This window comes from Buteo buteo, chromosome 16 (genome assembly GCF_964188355.1).
Source record: "Buteo buteo chromosome 16, bButBut1.hap1.1, whole genome shotgun sequence".
In the NCBI taxonomy this organism is placed as follows: Eukaryota; Metazoa; Chordata; class Aves; order Accipitriformes; family Accipitridae; genus Buteo; species Buteo buteo.
In genome coordinates, this window is record NC_134186.1 from 26316461 (window position 1) to 26335025 (window position 18565).

Below are 18565 nucleotides of genomic sequence, written 5' to 3' on the forward strand. Positions count from 1 at the left end.
CCTAACTATCCATTTTGTACCACTAGAGCTGTCACCTTTTTTAAAAAATTCTCTGGAAAAAACTGTATTGCTTTTGTTCTCTTTTTATCAATTCAAATATGAACTGTCTCCATTCAGAATCAGACTCTTACTTATGTTTTCAAGCTTGAAGGCTGTTAAAAGAACGTAGAAGAAAAAAAAAGTAACGCTCCAGTTCTCTAACTTGCGTAGAGGCTCTAAAGAACTTTTCATTGTTCTCCTCTCATTAGGAATACACAATGATAGAACACCCACATCTCTAGATTGCCTTGGCCTTTATTATGATAAGACCTGTGAAACACTGTTGCCTACCTTTTAAAAATGCTGACTGAAAGTGACTCAACTTCCATTTCCCATAGCATTTCAGAAAACTTGTTCAATAAGTCTGTAAGTGGAAAGTGGAAGCCATTCCTGTTAAGAGCACACATGGTGCTACAACACTGTATGTTACCAAGCTTTTACAAAACGAATGTGATGTAAGGTTAACCAGCAAGGAGGGGGAAAAAAAAAAAAAAAAAAAAGATACTTGATGGTATAGAAGAGTAAGGGTTCACTGTGCCTCTGTCAGAGTAGGCATGCCATCGATTGGATCAGAGAGCTTTTCCAAGTGCTTTTCTTTTGCAGTGAAGATGAACATTTAGCACTTCAAAAGAGCCAAGAGGTGCATACCGAGGAAGTGTGGTTCTTGCCTTTCTTAGACCGTGGTCTGCATTCTCCCCAGCTGGGGTTTTGGAGGTAAGAAAGGACTAAAATGCTATCTACTCTATCTTAGTTCATATTGGGCCTGAGTGCTTTTCCTGCCCTTCTGGCAAGTAAAGGCCACCTCATATTTGGACTACAACATGAAGAAATAAGCTAGCTCTGTTCTTCTCACATTTAACAATCCCAATTCCATGCCTACTTTAGGTAAATATGTTAATTCATTCTTATTCAGAAAAACAGTCAGGAATGCACACAGGCCCACTGACCACGACAACCTTGCTTATATTCCTGATTAAACAGGGAGAGACCAAAGCACTGACTTAAACATCAATCTATTCATGGCCAGTCTTTTCATGGGACCAATTACTTATCCCCAAGCAAGCAGAATGGAAAAGAATGCAAACGTCTGATTTTTAGTAAATCTTTGGTGTGAAACGGATTACAGGGTTCCTTTAAAATACGTACACAGATGGCAAAACCACCCGTCGATACCGTAGTGGGGTCTCTGAACCTCAACCATGGGTGGCAGCTAGTAGAGGGCACGCATTCCGATTGCCCAGGTAAAAATAACCGAATTACTGAGACTTCAGAATATTCAGCAAAGTCTTATCCGACACAGTCAGCTCCTCTCTAAATATAAGAAATGGCTTAAAATAGAATCATCACATCTGAGCAAGCAGGCAGTTGGAGTGGATTTGACAGAAGCACACAAAATCTTAAATAGTTTTGATAATCTAAACTAATTTCAGGCCAACACAGATGACAAGGCAAGTGAGCATGAATTAAAATTACAGATAAACACATTCAGAACAGATGTCAGAAACCATCTTCCCCACACATACACACACATGGTCATAAATGTGCACAACAGCCCTTCAAAGTCATTCAAGACATTCAAAATACAATTAGGTATTACCAACAGGGGAATTAAATATTGAAGAGTGTGTTTAGATTTTTGATGGGCCTGATGACCTCTGTTCCTTCCCCAAACATTTCTGATAGCATTACTCTCTTCCTTTATCAAGGCTGCTGAAATACTTGCTCCAATTTTTCTTAAGAACATATTTGTATCTTTCTACTTCTTTCTTCTGACTGTGGAATGACCATTTATAAATGTACTAAGACAATTATGAAAGAGACCAGATTTCAAGCTAGCAGACATAAAACTATCACTTCTGCAGCATCGGGAACTGCACAACTGGCTAGGCCTTAGCGGTCCCAAGTCAGGTTATCTAAAATTAAACATTTATTCCATTTTGGGACATCCGAACATTGCTCTTATTTTTCCAAGCTTCTCAACATCTTCAGGTTCCAGTTCCCAGAACCCACTTTTCCAGAGCAGCATGGTAAGCTGTTTTGTGCTGTCATCCAGTTTTTAAGTACCTAACATATTAGGCAATTTGGCTTAATTATTGACTGACTAATGCAAGAACTCATTCAAGACTACAGCTGGAATCGATGTATCTTATACCCATATCTCTTCCTACTTTTTTTATGGGCAACACTAACGTGCCTCTCATTTTTCTGAGGGTTTCCTTGTAACATCTGTAATGCTTTCTGTACTTCTTACAATATCCCTAGCTGTTCACTTCAAAAACTGGAACACACCTGTTCTCTTGCTGTTCAAGAAGCTACCCTTCAGCAATCCACATCTCACATTTCAGAGGCTTCTAACATGAATGCTGACGATGCTTCCATTAATAGCATTAGCAATGTTCAAAAGGTCTAAGGTAATTTCAACCTCAAAATCTTTACTGTTGTTATGATTTAACCCCACAGTTACTACATAAATGTGTAAAGTAAATCTGGGGGACAGCTCATAGGAAGAGTCGTAAAATTTGCACTAGCAATTATGCCCTTTCATAATCTGAATCAGTTTTTAATGAGTCATGAGCAATGAAGCACCCTGAACAGCAGTTTTTACGCCTTCACAGATTGTGGTCCCAGAACTCAGTGGTCTGACATAAAACAGTAACTTCGTAAATTCTTTCCAGCTACTATATCAATGCAGACCTTATTACATACTGCTTATTTGCATGCATTACAATAACGGTACTGCACAGCCTAACGAGCTTATAAAGATTTTTTTTTCCAGATATAAAGCTCTTCTAAATCCGAAGTAACATTATAGCTATGTTTAGAAATAAACTAATTCATATTTACCATTAAATCTTAATAAAACTAAAACCTTGAAATAACTCATACCTCACAGCAATGAATGAGAAACATTCGATTTCTGATAAAGCAAAACTCAGTTTCACAGGCAGACAGGGAGAGAGGAGAAACATGCTAACTGAAGAGCCTTCTCATTCTCTAATTGAAAAAATTAAAACCTCCTTAAAGCAAAACAAAGCAATACAAGTCAGGGTGGCAGAAGCACCATTTTTGGATTTAAATGCTGTTCCCTGCTGTAAAACGCACACTTCAGCTCACCAGTAGGACTCTCTGCTTCCTGCTAACCAGTGTCAGCAGTCAATCTAAATCCATCAGCCAAACCATATTACAGGATAGCAAATAAAAATTACTTTCTCCAGAAACCAAACAGCTCTCACTACTTCATTATTTCTTCACACACTCTCTTCTAAGGAGAGCATGACTGAAGCGGCTAGGGCTGTTAAGGCTATTCTTACATACTAAAATTGTGAGCATAACAACATAAAAATTCTCTCATGAAACTTTATTTGAATCAGTCATTCAAAAGAGGAAAAAGCCACTCTTTCAAAATTATACACTGTCTTTGGCAAGGAGAAAAACAGCTAAAGGGAACAATAAAACACTTTTATGACACTATTTTTTGTATTAGATTTGTCCCTGGGATATAAAAAAATGTAGCAGGCACGCTGTAAGAAAAATGACTGATTCTCAAAAAAGTAGTAAAAAATTTATTTTATACACAATGATTCTTTGTAAGATTTTAAAATTAACTAAAATTTCTGTAAGCCTAGAAGAGAGCTTGATAATACCACATTGCCCTGCTGGAAAGTATAAAAGTAGCCACATAGTTTAAGCAGACATTTATATTAAAGCACACAGATGAAGGGCAAAACTAGGTACGCTCTACATAACATTCAAGGATAGATCCTATATACGGATCTGATGAGGCCCATTTTTGCATTCAGGTACAACAAATCACAAAAATAAGCCATCATTGTACAGCAGAGTTCTTCCATACTACACCTGCCCTGCTGTGCACCTTATACAATCATTTTACTGAAATCTAGAAATTGGCTTTTAACAATGTATTAGCTTTTGCCCTACTATAAACTCATGTAGCAAACCTGAGGAAGAAAAGGTATTATTTGCTGTCTTTACTTTCCTAACCATTTACAAACAATAATGACTATCTAGGAAGCCCACCAGCTGTGTACATTACAGTATTCAACTTGGTCCTTTGCTGACTCACAATTTCCATCACCATAAACACCACAGATTTATTTTTTTCCTTGCATACCCTGTTTTATTTTAGGCACTTATCTATTATTGTAGTAGATATTACAGAGATTCCCGAAGAGGGTACAGTCTCATACCACAGTATCATGAAGTTTCTGTATTCCTCTGTGGCTTTTTTTTCCTTCCGTTGATCCCCCACATTTATCCTTTCATTAAATGGAAATTCCTTTGCTGCAGCCAGAAAAGCACAAGCTGCACACTTCCTACCCTTGCCCAATTCAGCAGAGGTACTCTATAATTCTACAGAACACAAAATTCAGTAGAAGGTTTCCGTTTCCACAACGAGATACAAAAACAGAACCTGCCAGTCACTATTATGCACTAATAAACTTCACATAGAATTATTGTTCTCATTTAACATTACTAGCAAATGCTTACTAATCATCCTGTTGACTAACTAAAAGCCTAGCTAAGGGCTAATGCAAATAATTATCTGTATCATCATACATATAATGTGAAATTTGCACATGATGTGCAAGTGATCCATGTGGGTGGGCTTCCAATAAATGCTCTGATTACTCAGGACTATATTTACTACAATCTTTCTTCCTCGCTACTGTTGCTTGGGCAATAAAAGTTGAATATAGACTCTGAAAGAGGTCATTATTGCAAAACAGAGAAGCACTCTACCCTTTCCCAGTAAAGGACATGTTGGCACAGGGCAAGGACCAGAAACTGTGGCCTGCCTGCCATATCAGAGGGCACCTGTTTGCAGGATAAAACCCATACCAAATGTGGAATTCTTAATAAACATCCATTTTTAACACCAGCACTCTACATACGATAAAATTACATACTACCACTTCGGGTTGCGTGCAACTGAAACGCAAGTGTCAAGCAGCATATATTCTATTTCAAGATATAAAAAGCAGTTTAGGAGTGCTAACTTCAATTTATGCCTTTGTAAAGTTGACAAAATTAACCATATCTTTAAGCATAATTTGCAAAGAATTTTAAAAAGCAAAGATGAAATACAAAATAGGTGGTAGAGTTTTAGCTGTCAGCTAAAGCAGAATTGAAGTGGAAGTTCAATGTATCGATTTGAAAGCACCATGTATCAGAATTCACAGGAAGTGAAAGTACAGTTCCTTCCTTTGCTTCTAGAGACCATCACATCAGTATACGTATTCATACATAAGTATTCACATACAGACGTTTTGGGGATGAATATCTAAAAGGAGTACCTATCATTAACAATAATACAGAACTGAATAATTACAGAACTTATCTTTCATCAACTTTGAAGCTTTCAGATTTCTAATGCTTTTAAGTAATGAAGCTATTTTTTTCAGTACTGCACTACATCAAACTGGGCCATCTGTTAAGCAGTATCATTAAGACATCGAGGGACAAAGAAGCAACAGTTACTGCTTGCTTAAATAGCTCAGACGTGCTGCCCCCTGCAACCACAGGCATATGCTTGCAAGTTCAAGGCCTTAGTAAATATTTAACTATGCATATTTATTAATTAATATTTACTGGCTAAAGGAGAGATTCAGAGCCCCTTCATTGGCGTCTACAACGACGCTGGAGGAATCTACATACGGGCAAGACAAGTAGTCCAGCGGGCCAAATAACCATCTAAGCCTGGAAATGCTTAATGCTCATTTGGCACACCTCTTGCTTGAAATTTCTGAGGTGCATCACTAAAGGCTGACACGCAAGTCCTGCTCTGAGAGACCAGGCTCCCCTTAAGCTCAGCTGAGACTCAGCGCCAAGGGAGAGGTGTGGAACAGAGGTACAAAACAGACTTACACAGGGAATGATTATTCTAACACTTTTCACCTAAGAGCTCACTGATTACAGCACACTTGAAGAAGAAAGCCTGTTCTAGTTCTCTAGCCTTGCAATACCTGCATTTTCCTCATTTAAGGGGATTGCCTCAACTAACATTTCAGCTATGGTTTGTTCAGTCTGGTCCAGCATGCAACCAGGATTCACCAGGGCTGAAAGGGAACAAGCAAGAGGAACCTGCACCTCAACACCCCACTGTGAGGAGGAAAAACGGGGTTCTGGGCTCAGGGGTTATTTTTTCACTTTTATTCTGTAACTGTCCAGCTTAATTCATAAATGAGTCCTGAGAGAGCCGAGATCTAAATAAACCTCCAAATACCAAAACCTTAACATCATTGTGATTTTAAAACAGAGAGCTTAAAAACCCATTTCCAAAACCCTGTACATTCAGTGCAGTTGCAAGTTTAAGCAGCATAAAATATCTCTTTTTCAAACATAAATTCTTCCTAATAGGAATACTTAAAAGATACTGAGCCCTTTCTCCCCCAACTCTTCCTTTTCTCCCTCCCCCTCTCTCATTCAGAACAATTACAGCTTTGTATCTGGTAAGTCCTCTACCCAAAGGAATATCACAGACTGGTTTTACGTGAAGGCTAATTATAGAGTCAGGTTTAGAGAGGTACCTAACATCTCATTAAAAGGGAATTGCTCCTTCCAGTGTATCCCCCCGGTGAATCAGCAACTTCTATTCCTTCCAAGCACACGTAGTGTCTGGCTTACCTCTACAAACACTGCAACATTGGTTCTCTGGAAGAACGTGATCTTTTTCTGAGCAGTTCAATGGCGGACAAGTCTCTGTTACTTTAACTAAAACTCCATTCTGAAAAATAAACAATATTTTTAAAAATGACATTGATAAAAACACATGCAATGGCAAGGATCACGTAATTTTCTATCTGTAACTCTGGTAATCTCTAGTAACTACACAGGTAAACTAGAAGGCAGCAAGTTAAATTCATTCTTTATACCGTAACACGAAAACTGATCTACTTGGACATTTCTATAGGGGAAGGGGAAGGGCACTTAAGCTCAAAATTCTGTAACAGTTTCTCCAAATACATTGTCTCCAGGTACAGTTGTTTTCCTTCCAAGCATTTGAAGGAATTAAAGAATCTCACTGCAGATTTTTGTTACAGACAGCCTTCCTGCTTCACGCATGTCCAAGTTTTATTCTTCTTATTTCATATTCTACATAAGTCACTGCTAAGTTATTCAACTCAAACACAGCAGATAGAAGACCAACATTTTCAAGTATCATGTGTTGTTCTCTGTGTCCAATTAAAAGTGTCTGTTCTTTAGAATTACTGATCACCTAATTTCCAAAAATTAGCTCCTTCAAAGATATGGCAAAGCAGAAATCCCACCTTGAGGTATCCGTATAGAAATTGCTGTATAAAATGCAAACTGAGGTCAAGATATTTCTATGATTTTGATTTCTGGCAGATTTAGAGTAAGACTGTGCATAGAAGGCCTAGTTACTGGTAGAAATTTCCTAAAATAATAGACAGAGCCTTTCTGGAGAGATTTTACACCAAATTTTACTCTGTCTCCTTCCCATCCAGGAAATAAGCTTCACTGTATCTCTAGAGCAAACAGTTGTCTTGCTCTTCAGTTAGTTGTTTCTTGACATCTTGTCCCAAGATAGCTTCCTCTTTTCCCTTATCCCTCTCCAGCCTTCCCCATGCCATAACTTACTTCTTCAGCACCCCTTCTGCAGCTACACCATCCCTGCGAACTGGCAAGGGGAGCAGAGATTAACAACCAGGACTTTTGCTCAGTAGGAGCTACAATAACTATCCCACACAACTGTCTGCACCCGAGTAATCCCATTTTCCAAAGGGCTGTAAAACTCCACTAAGAAAGCAGGCAGCCTACTATATTGCCAATACACCTTTTTAATACGAATCTAGTCCCTACTCCTCCAAAATATTTTTCATGATGCCTCAGATGGTGGAACAAAAAGATGGAACAAGAATTTCTGCTTTCTTCAAAGAAATAAATTACATTTTCCAGCTATCATGATTGAAAAGTTTAAAAATATGATCTAAACACACCTAGGGCTAAGAAAGCAGAGGAAATCCAATACCAAAAAAAAAGACAAAATATGATATTAAAGCCACCATTCTCATCATCTGAGGGATCAGATACGGAGCTTTGAACAGAGGATATTGACAACACCTATGTGTCTACTCTGTACGAAGAAGCACCCCTATACAGAGACACGCTTGCTAGCCAGAAGCTTGCTTTCTCACCTTTAAGACCCTGTGCCACACAGTGCCAAAAGACTAGCTCAGGTGCCAGAACCAGTACAGGTAAAACCCTTGCTGATAATTAGCCTTACCAGCCATGCCACGCTGATTCAGATATGTCACTTCAGGCTCCAGAATTAGCTCTCACAACATCAAGCTGCCCTACAAAGTCATGAATGCAGAAATGCCTGCTGAGTCTACAAGGTGCAAATGATGCACAAGATGCCCGGCAGCTAGCAGGACTTACAATTGAGAAGTGCAGCAGACCTAGGGAATGCAAAACTGACCATTCTACAATCACTGCTAGTCACTGCCCTTGAGACTGCAACATTAAGGCTAAGCAGGGTCAAGTTATTTTTCTTGCTTCCCAACTGTCTTTACTGGCAAATTGCATCAGTTGCCATCATGAAAAATAATATTAAAAAAACCCTCAGGCATCAGGTTTTCTTTTTTTTTTCTTTAAAAAAAAAAAAAAGGCAGCTCCCTACAGCCTCGCATACAGCATGCACCACTGAAGCAAGTGCCCACACAAGAACAGTGAAGTTAATGGAGGTATTAGGTCTCCTCCTGATCTCACTTCCATAAGTGAAAGGGAGGAATCCCCCACGGTTGCCTGTGCAACTGCAGCAGCAAAAGTGATAAAAGAACCAGACACACTGAGCCGTCATTTACTATCATGTTATCAAACTACCAGCTGGAAACGCTCTGGCTATAACTCATCGCCTATTCAAGCTCAGACAAGACAACTGCAGCAGAGAGGGTACAGTATGTCAACATATAGACAAAAAGCATTGACTGACAATAAATCTGGTCAAAAAGATGGCAAGAAATCAAGCAATTGTATGAAAGTCAAATCAGTGGTCAGGATGAGTCAAAAATCTAAAGACAAATTCAATCCAAGCTCACACCTTCTTTAGTGAATCACAGGGAGATAAAAACCCCACAAATTGAGAATTCCATTCCTTTAACAACAGTAAGATTTTATTTCCCTCAGTTTCCCTTTTTCTGCAGAATTTGCATCTTGGGAAAACAAGCTGAACATATTTGTAATTAAGTTTTAAAACAATTAAAATGTTTCCACGTTGAGTATTCTTTGGATTACAATAAATTTGTTATAGACTAGTACAGATCCAATTGTAAGAATTATCATCGTTAGATTTCAGATTTTATCCACTGAGATAAGTAAGAACAGTTCACACTTCAGAATTATTGCTTCAGGTGGCCTTAGAAAAATTACTAACTTCTTATCCTCAATTCACATACGTAGTCATAGAGTCTGGACAGAAATAGATGTCAGAAAGACATTCTTCTGGAATAAATAGGTCAAGCTCCAGCTGTGACATACAGTCCACAAAGAATGAGATCTGGAGTCAAACGTTTACAACAAGGTAATTAAATTTCTTGTAATTACAAGATAAGTACATAAAGAAAGAATTGGCTATAAGCCTAATCGGTGACATGCGGTGAAAATCTGAACGACAAACAGCTCATCTCAGACGATCAGCTTTGGAAAATAATAGCAAGATTTCAGGTAAGGTTACTTCGGGTTTTTGTTGTTGTTTGGGGGTATCCCCCCACCCCCCCTCCTTGTTTTAGCTGTTATTGATCAGCCTTTCAGGAGAAAGTTCCAAATTGTGTCCTTAGCTGTCACTCGAAGAACCACATTGTTCCTTATCATTATGAAAAACTTTAGTCAAGCTTCCTGAAAGTCAGTGGAGCCCTGTCCATCTTTCTAGCATTTGTACAGCACTCTCTGACTGCCTGCTCCCAGCATTAATGAAAAGGAATTTATTCTTTTACCCTTTGCTGTCAAACACGTCGTCCGGTCATGAACAGGCATCATGTCATTCACGGGCATTAATCCAGAAGTCAGCTGATCGGCAGTAAACTCCCAGTCCAACAAAAGTTACAGAATTCTTTCCGCTGACTTCAAACGAGCCACGTCACCATATTGGTGAAATCCACAAACCAAAATAACCACTTACGGAATGCAGAAATGTGCAGTTTTCTAAAGCACAAACACACTTGCATTTTTTAAAGGGACCTCAACAGGCTGGAGAAATGGGCCGACAGGAACCACAAGGGGTTTAACAAGGAGAAGCGCAAAGCCCTGCACTTGGGGAGGAGCAACCCCACACACCAGTGCGTGCTGGGGTCACCCTGCTAGAAAGCAGCTTTGCAGAAAGATATCCGGGGGTCCTGGCAGACACCGAGTTGAAGATGAGCCAGCCACGTAACCTTGCGGCAAAAAAGGCTACCAGTCACTTGGGCTGCGTTAGGCAGAGTACTGCTAGCACGTCAAGGGAGGTGATCCTTGCCCTCTGCTCAGCGCTGGTGAGGCTGCACCTGGAGTGCTGGGTCCACTACTGGCCTCCCCAGTACAAGAGAGAGACGGAACAACTGGAGAGAGACCAGCCATGGGCTATGAAGATAAGAAAGGGACTGGAGCATCTCTCACAGGAGGAAGGGCTGAGAGAGCTGGGACTGTTTAGCCTACAGAAGAGAAGGCTCAGGGAAGGTCTTCCCAATGCATATAAATACCTGAAGGGAGGGTGCAAAGAGGACAGAACCAGGCTCTTTTCAGCGGTGCCCAGTGACAAGACCAGAGGCAATGGGCACAAACCGAAACACAGGAGGGTCCGTCTGAACATCAGGAAACACTTTCTCGGTGTGAGGGTGACCAAGCACTGGCACAGGTTGCCCAGAGAGGTTGTGGAGTCTCAATCCTTGGAGATACTCAAAAGCCATCTGGGCACGTTCTGGGCAACTGCCTCTAGGTGGCCCTGTTCAAGCAGGGGTGTTGGACAAGATGACCTCCAGACGTCCCTTCCAACCTGAACCATTCTGTGATTCTTAGAAAAACCTGTACGCTAAATTTGTCATTTTGTCATCATAGATTAATCTAGAGAGTGTTTGTGGGAAAGATTCCAGCCGGGAATCAGGAATTCCATCAGTAACATCTGTGCTTACGGTTAAGAGGATGTGCATCATAAATACATTTTTAGTCTGGATTAGTTTTCAGAAGTAAAAAAAAAGAAAACCCTGCTCACAGCCTCATAAAGAAAATCTTTGATCTATCTAGATCCATCAGTATTATGATGATTTTTGTTAGATGGAAAAAATACAAAAGTTAAAAGCCTCTTAAGCTTGGCCCGGTACCTACGCAAAGAATAAAATATCTATCTTCAAATAAAAATTGAAACGTGAAGTTTCAACTTTATCTTTTTTACATTATCCCATCTACAAATACATCCTCCTTTACAGACACAAGAGCTACTCCCCAAGATTTTTAAGTCATCTTTATCAACACTAATTAATTGACAGTTGATGTGTACCCTTTATTGTATTCCTTCATGGATCAACAGCTTTTCAAACTTGATGTCTGTTTTTCAAGTCTGGAAAATTAAACCATATTACATTTTTTATAGTCCTTCCCCTAGCACAAAGCCCTTTCGTACAACACCTTGTCGACCAGTAGGCCTGCACGAGATAGAAGGCAATGACTACAGCCACAGTTTGACTCATCACCATTCATCCTTGAGCTAGTGAGCGTTCCCAATTGAGGCAGTAAAAAAGTAGGTAGGTGTTCTCCTTAGAGCTTCAAGAGGTCATGCTGAAAACACATTGGATGAACTTCCTGTCTGGAGACACATCACTTCATAGAAGCAGAGGTAAGCACCCACTTACCCACCTAAAAACTTTCCCAAGTCAGAATGACAAGCTTTGCCAGTGAGGTCTAATGTCTTCTTGAAACACAGCTATGGAAATACTTTTTTTTTTTTTTTTTTTTTTTTTGAGGCATGGACCTATTTTTTTCATGGTATTGCATTCACAGATGCTGTTTCAAATACTCTTCATTAAGATGTAAATAATACAAACTGACGTTACTGCAATTAGCATTGCCATATCAACTTCCTTTAGCAATAAGTAAAATGCAAAAGCTCTTTTCATTATTATTTTAGTCATTTCTAAAACGACAGCTATTTGATGGTCAGTATTTGCTTTTAATCTTCATGAATGCATTATCATACTCATAACGATGAATATAACGCTCTTATTTATAGCGTAGAGAAGTTCCACAGACATAATTCAGATCACTCTGGTTTCACTTTAATGTGAAAATCCTCCTGTTCTCACCTTATTTCATATAGGCGGTTTCTCTCCAAAATAAAAATTCTATGTCATATTATAAATAACAGGCACCTTAGCCTGTCTTCAAGGCAACGACCTTGCCCACGTATTTGTATATACAATGTTGAGCACCCCTATACAGCTAAACACAAACAACAGCAAAGTAATTCCGCGTAACAAGCTGCTTTCACAACATCTGCAACCAGTTATTGTCCATTTCCATTAGTGAACATAAAATTGCTACTCTGTACACTCAACTACAAGCACAACAATAACCAGATCGTTGTAATCTTTTCCAAATGTTTTTCATAATTGTTCTAGCATACAGATCTGTCAATAACATTTGTAAGCCTCCCCTTTATCGCCCTTCCCCCTCCACAAATTCAACAGGATGTAAAAACAAAAATACTTGAAAATTACATGTGAGCGCTAATGTGTTTAAAATAGCTGTGCCTTTCTGAAGTGATAAATCATATTTAAAGCACACGCATACTCACAACAAATGCATGTCTCAGCAGAGCAACGGGCCTTTTATAATCATCTATTACTACTCTATTCTTCCAAGGCTAGTCTTGACAACAACTGGTTTCTGCCACACTTACACACCATGTAGCACTCTTACATTCACTAACACTCCCTGAATGTTCCTATCTAACACAGCCTCTGTTTACTTATATTCTTAAATACTGACTGTAGTTGCCTAAGTGTTATGAACTTGCCAAGAAAAGACCCCGGTCCAGTCCAATACTTAGTAATTTACCTCAATTATTAGCAGGGGTACATATAGTTTTAATAATACTAGGGAAAATCTAAAGTAACTCAAACAATATAAGCCAGATTGCTTCGAGTTTTGGCAATTTGGCTGAAATTAGTAACTGGCTCAAGACACCGCTGCCTTTTTCCAGAGCTCATGAAAGCAGAGATAAAAGAGAAAACGTCCCTCCAAGTCACTTTGCCCGTGTTTTTATTACCCTGCAAGGGTCGTGTTCCTGCCTTGTTTTCGTATTTGTGGCTTCCATTGACTTTAATGTCACCTTTTCGAGACAAAGAGATGTCACATTTGCATGAAGGAAGCCTAAAGAAATGCACTAACTTATCATTGTCACTTTTGAACACCACACATATATTTAACTTCAGGAAAAGTTTACACAACTGAAACTTACCCGACATTCCCTGCAGCTCTTGGATAATACTCGTTGACCTTCTGCTAGCACTTTGCCTCCATAGATACACTTCGCTGTAATTTGAGAGGAGAAGGAGGGAGATTAAAAACAAATAAATTAAATCAATATTTAAGTAGTAAACAAATGCAAGGTATAACACAAAAGTAAAACCAGTTTCACATACGCTGAAAAACTATATGTTAAGAATATGATGCATTTTGCTCTCATCAGTCATCACTATTGTATATAATTACAAGCAAAGTAGCTAACAATAAATTCATTTTAAGATAAAGTAGCATCAGACAATACGTACTGGACCAAATTCATTAGTATTTGATAGAAAATATTTTCATTACTGACATTCTGTAGATCAGCTACAGTATTTGTGTTACTAGAGTTCTTCATGATCCACTACAAGAACTGGAGACATTTATTAGCATACTGCTCATCAAGAGAATAATATAAGCACAGATATCAATTAAATCTTCACAATTTTTATGGGCACAAAGGTGAACTCTTCAACTTGCTGGAGCACTTAAAAAAATGGATTAGATGCAGCGACTGACTGTACTGAAACAACAAACTGTAAAAATCTATTTCAGAAAAAACATTCTTAAAGCACACATGAAATAAGCAGATTTCCCAGGAAACTGAAAGCTCCTACAAAAAAAATTCTGAAGTTTTGATCCTTCTGCGGAAGATAACCAGCTCCACAACTAAATCAACAGACTAGAACACGTGAGCACTCCACATTCGTTTCAAGGCAAAGTCAACTAGCTTAGCTTAGGACTACTGCCACCGTGAATAAGAAGGTGACCTCCAGCAGGACCACAGTAGCATACAGCTCGGTCAAGTATTACCATAACTATTGCAGTCCTCTTGGAACTAGATGTCTAAATTTCAATTCCAGAGGAGGACAGTAAATCCATTAATTAAAGAGAAGAGTCGGACTATTATGATCTTACACAAATCAAGTATCCATCATAAAGGCACTCTGCATTACTAACAAGATCAATGCTAAACACTGATAAAATAACTTTTTGTTGCGGTGTTTCAGCTCTCTCAACGCTTGACCAGTAACAGTCTAACCTATGACACTGAAAGGAGAGCCAAAAGGTACAAATCCTATGTTGCAATTGAACAAAGCTTTAGAAGTTTCCTGAGTGAAGGCACATGCACATTGAAAGTGGAAGTGTTCAAAGTACTCAGTTCTCAAAAAAAGTCACAATCTAGGCATTGTTTTGCCTCAGTTTCTCTCCTGAATACCAAGGTAAGGGAACCAAGCACTTACAGCTGCACATGTGTACCCCTTACAGGTGATACCAATAGGAGTACTCCACAGCAGCAACTGTCATAGCCAGTTTGATTCCCAAATTTTCAGACATAAAATTGCTCCTAAGGACTTTTTGTTCAAGCTTACACTCTTGAAAATGTGCATTTCTTTAAAAAACAAAAAAACCAACCAACCAACCATAAAACAAGAACACAGTATTTTCAGGATAACTCAGTTTTCATCCTCAACGATGCATTTAAAAAACAAGCTTCTTCCTTTTGGTATCCTAGTTTTCTTCATTTTTCTAACGCTGCCCTACTTTTTATGCCTGAGCTGTTGTGATCTCACTTATGAAGAAAACTTCAGATCAGGAAGCTTTGTTTAAATTAGGAATCCCAGTAACTATTTTGGAGGAAAGATGAATTAGAGAAATTTCCTTTTTCTTTCTTGCCTATTCTCTTGACATGACTGCTTTTAACAAAAGAATGGACACACCAGAAAGCAAGTTAATGCACAACTCAGAAAAATGATGAGATTTTAAATAAAATTATAGTCTTTTGTCAAATATTAGTTGAAAGGCTAACACAAGATGGCAGGGATCAAAACAGAACCGCCTCATTTTTAAAACCCTTAACATATCAGACATTAGAGCTACTTTGTTCGTTAACCCTCAGCTAAGACAGGAAACTGTTCAATAATCCAGCCATTCAATAATCCTTAGAGACAGTAAATTACAGCCGATGATTCTATCAGAGCTAAATAGGAAAAGCACAGAGAAATTAACACCTGCAGTGCAGCTCTTCGGAAAGCCTCTGCAATTACTACTATCTACCCAAAAGTGACTAACTGCGGCCCTAGCACATCATTCTGTCAAGGAGCTGGCATTTACAATCAATTTCAATCAACTTCCATACATCTCTTCCCATTGACTGACATGCTGAGTTCTTGTCAGAATAACAAGTCAAGTTTGTGCCAATCACTGACAAAAGGCAAGTTTGATTGTTCATCTTTCCATTACAAATAACAGGAACACAGTTTACTCATGGGGATATACGCTGAATCTACGATTTTGTGCCTTACAATTCCTTTGTGTCAGATTTTGACCATCGTGCATACATGCATGTCAGCAAAGGAGTGGTGTCAAGAGAAGCATCCGGTTTCGTGAAAGAACTTTCTAGACTCTCAATGTTACAAACAAAAATATTTTGAGAACAAAAATACTGGCCAGCATGGCCACTTTACCACCCGAGTGCTCTGTTCATAAACATCTTTCAATAAGCAGAATACTCACGCCGACACATAGCTGAGAGAAATGAGATAACATGAGTAAACAAGAGCAAGTGCAAGATCACAGCTAAAGGACATTTGTGCATGGGACTAATGAATTCAATGACTGAGGAAGGGTGACAGAATACTAAAAGAAGTGTTATTATTTTCCTAATAAATCTTAAAATAATTCAACATCCCTGTCTTAATGAATTATTGAAAAACTCATGCATGAAGTTTACTAGTCTCCAAGACCGGAGCAGGAGGGCGGGGAAGATAATTTGTGCTTCTCAAGATAAGACTAGCATCAGTATTCAGCTAAAACTTCCATATATAAATTGTCTTTGTCCTTTGTACTACTATTAAGGCAACAAATATTGAATATTCCTTCCAGGAATATTACTCATGGCTTTCATTTCCAGAAGGAACTGAAAGCTGACAATAACACTGATCAAAAAATTTACTTTTATTTTTTTTCTTTCTTCTCATAGATTTATTTTGAAATTAGCTACAGCAAACTATCACTCCACACAGTGATACGAACCAGGGTCTGAGATTCTGTCATGTTTCTTTTAAAAAACAGCCTTCCAACCCAAACTAAAAGATAGGCAAAAAGATAACAGATTACAGTTCAATTTATTACTCATCACTACAGAAAGTTCAGACCACAGGTTTGATGGTCCTCAACATCAACAGGAGATACAAGCTGGAGCCAAGTAAGGCTTCCCAGCCCCAAACAAGCAGATGAATCATTTTACACTGACAATAGGTAAAAAGGGAATCTGAGAAATTTGCAAAGCTCGTTCATTTCTCAGCAATTATTTTTCTTCTTAAATCAAGTTTGCCACTGTGATTCATGTTACCTGAATTACCAGGACCTAAGAAAGTCATTATAAAACGTGTCTGCTTTCAGGACAAGTTTAACTCTGCTTAAATAGAGGGTGAAACCAACAGGTATGTGTGATGTACTTACCCTTGCATATTTTGCAGCACTGGCTTTCCACATGCACTGGGAGAGCATCAGGAGGACAATCAAGAGGGGGACAAGACATCCTTCGGCACTCCACAACTCCACTCTAAGCAAAGGTTTTTAAGACAAAATTCAACTACGACTGTTGTCATTAGTATTTTATACAAAACACAGAGGACCAAAAACTATTTACGTAAATGAAAATAGCCTTGGATTACAGATCCATCCTTCAGTAACAAATTTAATCCTATCCAACCACAAACTTGAATCAAAATGCATGTGGAGGTGAACCACCCCATTTTGATACATATTACTGTTTTTACCCCACTTTCCCTGAGCAAAGTGCATTAAGTGGAAAACATAAGCCCATCTTTAGAAGAACATAAGCACCGCTTTCTGTAGGCTGTGCCAATCATCTCTGAGATTTCTAACAATCAGTTTTCTATTTTCTTGAGCAAACAAAGACTCTCTTCAGATATTTATCAAATAATTTCAACAAGACAAGATTTACATACTAATTCTCTTCTGTTCCTTGGTTTTTCAGAGTGATAAACACCGAAAACAGAATCTGCATGTTGTTACCATGCAAGATGCAACTAAGCTTCTATGAATACTATTAAGATAATGCTTCCTTTTCGAAAAAACTACTGCAATGAAAACAATTCCAAACCAAACGCAGACAATGCCACGCTTTCACCCCAAAACCGTAAAGTCCTCACAGATATAATTAGAGCAAATAAGAAAGCATTGTCAAGGGAAAGCAGATTTTATTTATGAAGCCTGCACATAAGCAATGTCAATTTTTTATTTATTTATTTTACCATTTCCCTCCCTATTGTTCATACTGCCACCAGATGCATACTAAAAACATAATAATTCTCAGAGTTAACATTATGTATTCCAGGACCATTTTCACATTTTAATTAGGTCCTACTCCTTAAAATCCTTTAGAAAGTCTTACTTTGCATGTGCAATTCCTGCAGTGATCATCTTCAACCCATGAGTCTTTGTCTCTATAGATCAATCCATTTACTTGACAAGTCTTCTCACAATGACAGTCTTCCAACTGACTCAGTCTTGTTTCTGCATAATTTAACTATAAATGAAAGTAACTTGATGAGATTTCTGCAATTCAAACACATGATTTAAAAAAGCAAATATGAGAAAGCAGTATACTTATTTTTAGCCGAACCAAGTTTGACTACAACCTTCGAAACACTGAACCAGGATGTTAGGAGGTATAAACTAACCCTACTCTTTGGACTTTGATGGAGCTCTACATGCTAACTGACAACAGTTATGACTCACGCAGCCGTCTCTCGTACTGTTAACAAACCCCACCAAGATCCCCTCAGGAATGTCCGGGCACTACCAAAAGTACACAAACTACAATTGTTTTTTAAAAAAAAGTCTTAATTGCTCAGCAACCTGATTGCAAGTCAAAAAGCATGAAGACTGGCAGATTGACTTTTCCTAATCATCCCCATCTCATCACTGTTAAGCATCAGCCAGACTAATACTTTCTGACTTTTAGAAAGGTCTTAACCTT

The 18565-nt window shown here is 38.5% G+C and overlaps 1 protein-coding gene across 1 annotated transcript in view; it reads right to left on the reverse strand.

Moving 5' to 3' along the window:
• The window catches only part of NELL1 (neural EGFL like 1), a 298502-nt gene that overhangs the window by 205948 nt on the left and 73989 nt on the right, over nucleotides 1–18565 (reverse strand). Inside the window, exons 8-11 of the mRNA XM_075048228.1 lie at nucleotides 17978–18112; nucleotides 17020–17122; nucleotides 13508–13581; nucleotides 6685–6784 (exon numbers count right to left, since the gene is read on the reverse strand). Of these exons, the coding sequence (XP_074904329.1) occupies nucleotides 6685–6784; nucleotides 13508–13581; nucleotides 17020–17122; nucleotides 17978–18112 (412 nt within the window). The remainder of the gene's footprint in view (nucleotides 1–6684; nucleotides 6785–13507; nucleotides 13582–17019; nucleotides 17123–17977; nucleotides 18113–18565) is intronic.